Source organism: Phaseolus vulgaris, unplaced genomic scaffold, assembly GCF_000499845.2.
Source record: "Phaseolus vulgaris cultivar G19833 unplaced genomic scaffold, P. vulgaris v2.0 scaffold_15, whole genome shotgun sequence".
In the NCBI taxonomy this organism is placed as follows: Eukaryota; Viridiplantae; Streptophyta; class Magnoliopsida; order Fabales; family Fabaceae; genus Phaseolus; species Phaseolus vulgaris.
In genome coordinates this window covers 448,982-452,755 of record NW_027174084.1, presented here as the reverse complement: position 1 = coordinate 452,755, position 3,774 = coordinate 448,982, and the positions used below count along the sequence as shown (strand labels likewise).

Below are 3,774 nucleotides of genomic sequence, written 5' to 3'. Positions count from 1 at the left end.
TTTGATAATAATTTTTTAATATTTAATAATATTTTTTTTTCCTGAAATACATAGATTGTTTAAGTTTCAAAACTCATCCAACTCAATAGTCAGACTAATATTTTTTAAAATAAAATTTAAATATAATATTATATATATATATTATGTTATTTTATATTATTTTTTAAATTAGAATAATAATAATGTGTTTACGTATTATCTTAAAAAATATATGAATTTAATGAAATATCTTATTAATCAATTTATTAGTATGATTAAAATTTAAATTTCATTAAAAATAGAACATTATAATTTTGTTTTACCTATATCTTATTATGCATATGTTGTAAGAGTAACAATGTGAGACAATTTACCTAATTCATCTAAACAAATAAAAAAATAAACATGAAATAATTTTATTTAAAATTTATATTTTATTAATTTAAAAAAAAATATCTTATACGGTTCTGAATCAATAAAATCAATCCATATCTTCTTCCCATATGGCCAAACAATCCACATTGTCATCCCTTAGTTAAATTATTGGATTTAGTTAATTCATCCTACTTAAATCTACTTAAATGTAATGATGGAGACTGTGCTTACATCAAATTGGGGGCTTTTACCTGCCTTTGTAATTGAACTGAAATTAGTAATAAATTTTTTGTATTTGTTGATGTATAACTTTATTCATATAAAAATCTTGTACATGCTATTTTGATGAAATGAGGCTTTATGATGAGGAATCAAACAATCTTTGTACAAGCTTACCAACCAAATTGTTCTAAGTTGTCTAAGCTAGATAGTAACCAACCAGTAGCAAAAGCTTGATATTTTAATGGACATCAAACATCTCCTTAAACCTTTAAAAAAACTGTGGTTTTGTTAACCAAGCCTTCTGAGATATCCTTAGCTAATTAATTAAGATATCCTTATCTAATCCTTAATTCAGAGTTTTGTCTGCTACGGTTTGTTACTACAATTTGCAGATTCCTTTTTATTTTTATCTTCTTCTGTCTTTTGCTATCAGTAGTGAATTGTGCTTCACTATAAAAAGAAATGACATGCCATGACTGCAAAAAAGTGAATTGAATAGCAGTATATAAAGTGCAAAGACAAATGGAGAAAGAAAGTGCAAAGAGTAGTTTATTCCATTTTGTTTAACCAACCTAGGAGTAGATTTACTAGTTACAAGACATTTTCTGGACATTTCTCAAGCAGGAGCCCATGCAGAAATGGCATTCAGAATTCGCCCTTTCCACCCCTGCAAAATCCACTTGCCATCCTCAGCCACTACAAAATCTTTGTGATATTCGTTCTTCACCATTTGTTTAGCATAATTCACCAACTCAGGATCCAAAGGAACTTGTTTAAACCCAGCTCTCAGGTTCCTAACCTGCCACTGCTTGTAGGTCTCCGGTCTCTCAACTCTCTCAGCCCCCTCACACGCTATAACATTCATGGCATCTCTTCCAAGCAACCCTTTCTCAAACATCACTCTTTGCGAGTCTTCACGAGGTACATTAACCTCAAACATATCAAACAGTGATGAGAAGTGGTACAGCGCTTCCCTGAACCGTGTCAGGAAAAAAGGTGCACTATAAGAGCCATTGACCACCCCATGGATGAAGATGTTTGGATTGATCTTCCTAATCAACTTCAACACTGCATCTCTTGGACAGTTCACTGCCACAGTTTCATCTGGCAGGTTCTTCAGCCGGTTGAAACAGCTAACAACAGTCACTTCATTCGCGTCTAGCTTGAGATCTGCAAGTTTTATAGTTTCCCATTTCTGTGCAAGGCAATTGTACTCAAAAGGGACATTGAACTTCTTGCAGTAGTTTTCCAAACGCCGCCCTGTCTCCTCAACCCTTTCAGCAGGCCGAAATCCTGGCCGAGGAAGATCAATTCCTGTTATACGAAGCCTTGGAGGACCACCCTGTCTTTCTGAGAGCCTTTTGAGGAGGCAGGGCCACTGAAAACCATAGCAAATGCCAAAGTCAATAATATGAACGCTGCTCTCATTTTTCACAAGACTAATGATGGTCTTGGTTGCCAAATAATTTGACATCCTTTGCAAAGGAGAGGATGTAACAAATAATTTGTAAGCTTTCAACATATCAGCAGCAGTTGCCACTTCCAGTGGCACATATGATGGCGTCCCAGCAGCCAACCTTATCTGAAGGCCATTGGCAAAGTAATGAGCCAAACGCTGGAGTCCATCCCCATAAGGTGAAGAGTGTTGCCTAATCTGGCTGAGTAACTCATTTGCATTCCTTTGGTCAAAGCTTGCCACTGCCTGTGCACATTGAGTTAGAAGGGTCCATAAGTCAACAGCTGCTGTACCTGCTTTGGTGGACCCTTTCTTTGGACGTGTGCGTGTTGCCTTTCCATTGGACCCTCTTAAATCAACACCTTGTGATGGTTCAGAACCAGATCCACTTCTTCCAATTTGACAAAGCAACAGCTCATCTAAGATCTCTGGCGGCTCTAACTCATCAGAAAACACAGCTGAAACCTTGCTGCCTCTTCTTCCTTCTTGTTCATGAAAACCATCATCATTCTGATGGCTTCTCTTTTCTCTGGATGCTGAACCTGAACAACCCTCTTCCACCATCACCGGCTTTGTATGAGACTGAACGAGATTCCAGGTTCCATCACGAGCCCTAAATGCATCAACTACATCTGGGGAATAAACTAGATGGGTTTGCTGTAATAGAAAAGAAGAGTCAAATTCACCCACACCGTTGACCAAGTCAGAGTCACATGAATTCTCAGTAGTGCAGCTGCCATTGCTCTCAAAACTAGCAGTGCGACCAAAATTTTCATCAGGGTCTACGATTTCACCACTGAAAGAAGAACTGCGATGGACAAGGACATCAAGGAAGGATTTTTCAGCAGCCTGGAGTCTCAAACATTCCTCCAACATGCAGGGTTTGCTCTCCAGGTCGTCTTCCTCATCCATGAGGATGTCGCTTATGTATCTAAGGATGTTGTTAGAGTACTTGGTCGATTCTCCACTTGAGCTTGTACCAGAAGAAGGAGAAGATGAATCATCAAACTCAATCCCCTCCGCCACTTGGTTCTGATCTGAAAACACCGAGATAGAACCTCCAAAATTTTGCAGGAGAGAGTTGGTGGAAAGCATGATGAACTCACCAAGAACTTAATATAGATGTATGTGAAGATTAGCTAACAATATGTGGCTAGGAATCAAAGTGAAACTTTGAAGTGAATTAATAGAGAAGAAGAAACAGAATCAAATGAAGAAAATGAGAAGAATAGCGAAGGGATATTGATGATACATGAATCTCAGAGTAAAAACATAATCATGGTATAGAGTGTGATGAGTCTAAGTTGGGGGCAAACCAAACCTCGTAAACTCAGAGAAAATGTTTTGTAACAGAGGTGACAGTGTGTTGTAACAGAGGTGTGTAACCGACACTTTTGAATGATGTATGATGTTAACTTTCTTATATAGAATGATATCATTATGTAGTAAGGAAACTTCATGGAAGGAGGAAAGCATTGTCAAAGCCGCCAAGCACCTTTTTTAGTATTTCTTCGTTGTCTATAAGATTAAAATTAGAGTAAAATTATTATATAAGTCTAACTCAATTAAATAAAACCAATTTAGAGATTGAAGATTCCATCTACTTATTTAAAATTGAAATGTTTTAATCTCTAGTTGATGTGAAATTTTTAAAAAAATTAGTGTAATTATATAAAACAAAATTCAATTGTATTTTTTTAAAAGGTAATCACAACATTGTTACAAACAAATAATTAAACATA

General features: G+C 36.0%; 1 protein-coding gene across 1 annotated transcript; it reads right to left on the bottom strand.

Annotated features, from left to right (window-relative positions):
• Positions 1-1,099: 1,099 nt before the first annotated feature.
• LOC137817091 (scarecrow-like protein 30) lies at positions 1,100-3,500 on the bottom strand. The gene has a single exon (XM_068620324.1). The coding sequence runs from the start codon at positions 3,125-3,127 to the stop codon at positions 1,193-1,195; it is 1,935 nt and encodes a 644-aa protein (XP_068476425.1). The 5' UTR covers positions 3,128-3,500; the 3' UTR covers positions 1,100-1,192.
• Positions 3,501-3,774: the final 274 nt, after the last annotated feature.

Excerpts from the sequence above, each read along its gene's own strand:
- LOC137817091 (XM_068620324.1), bottom strand. The coding sequence starts at position 3,127 with ATGCTTTCCACCAACTCTCTCCTGCAAAATTTTGGAGGTTCTATCTCG.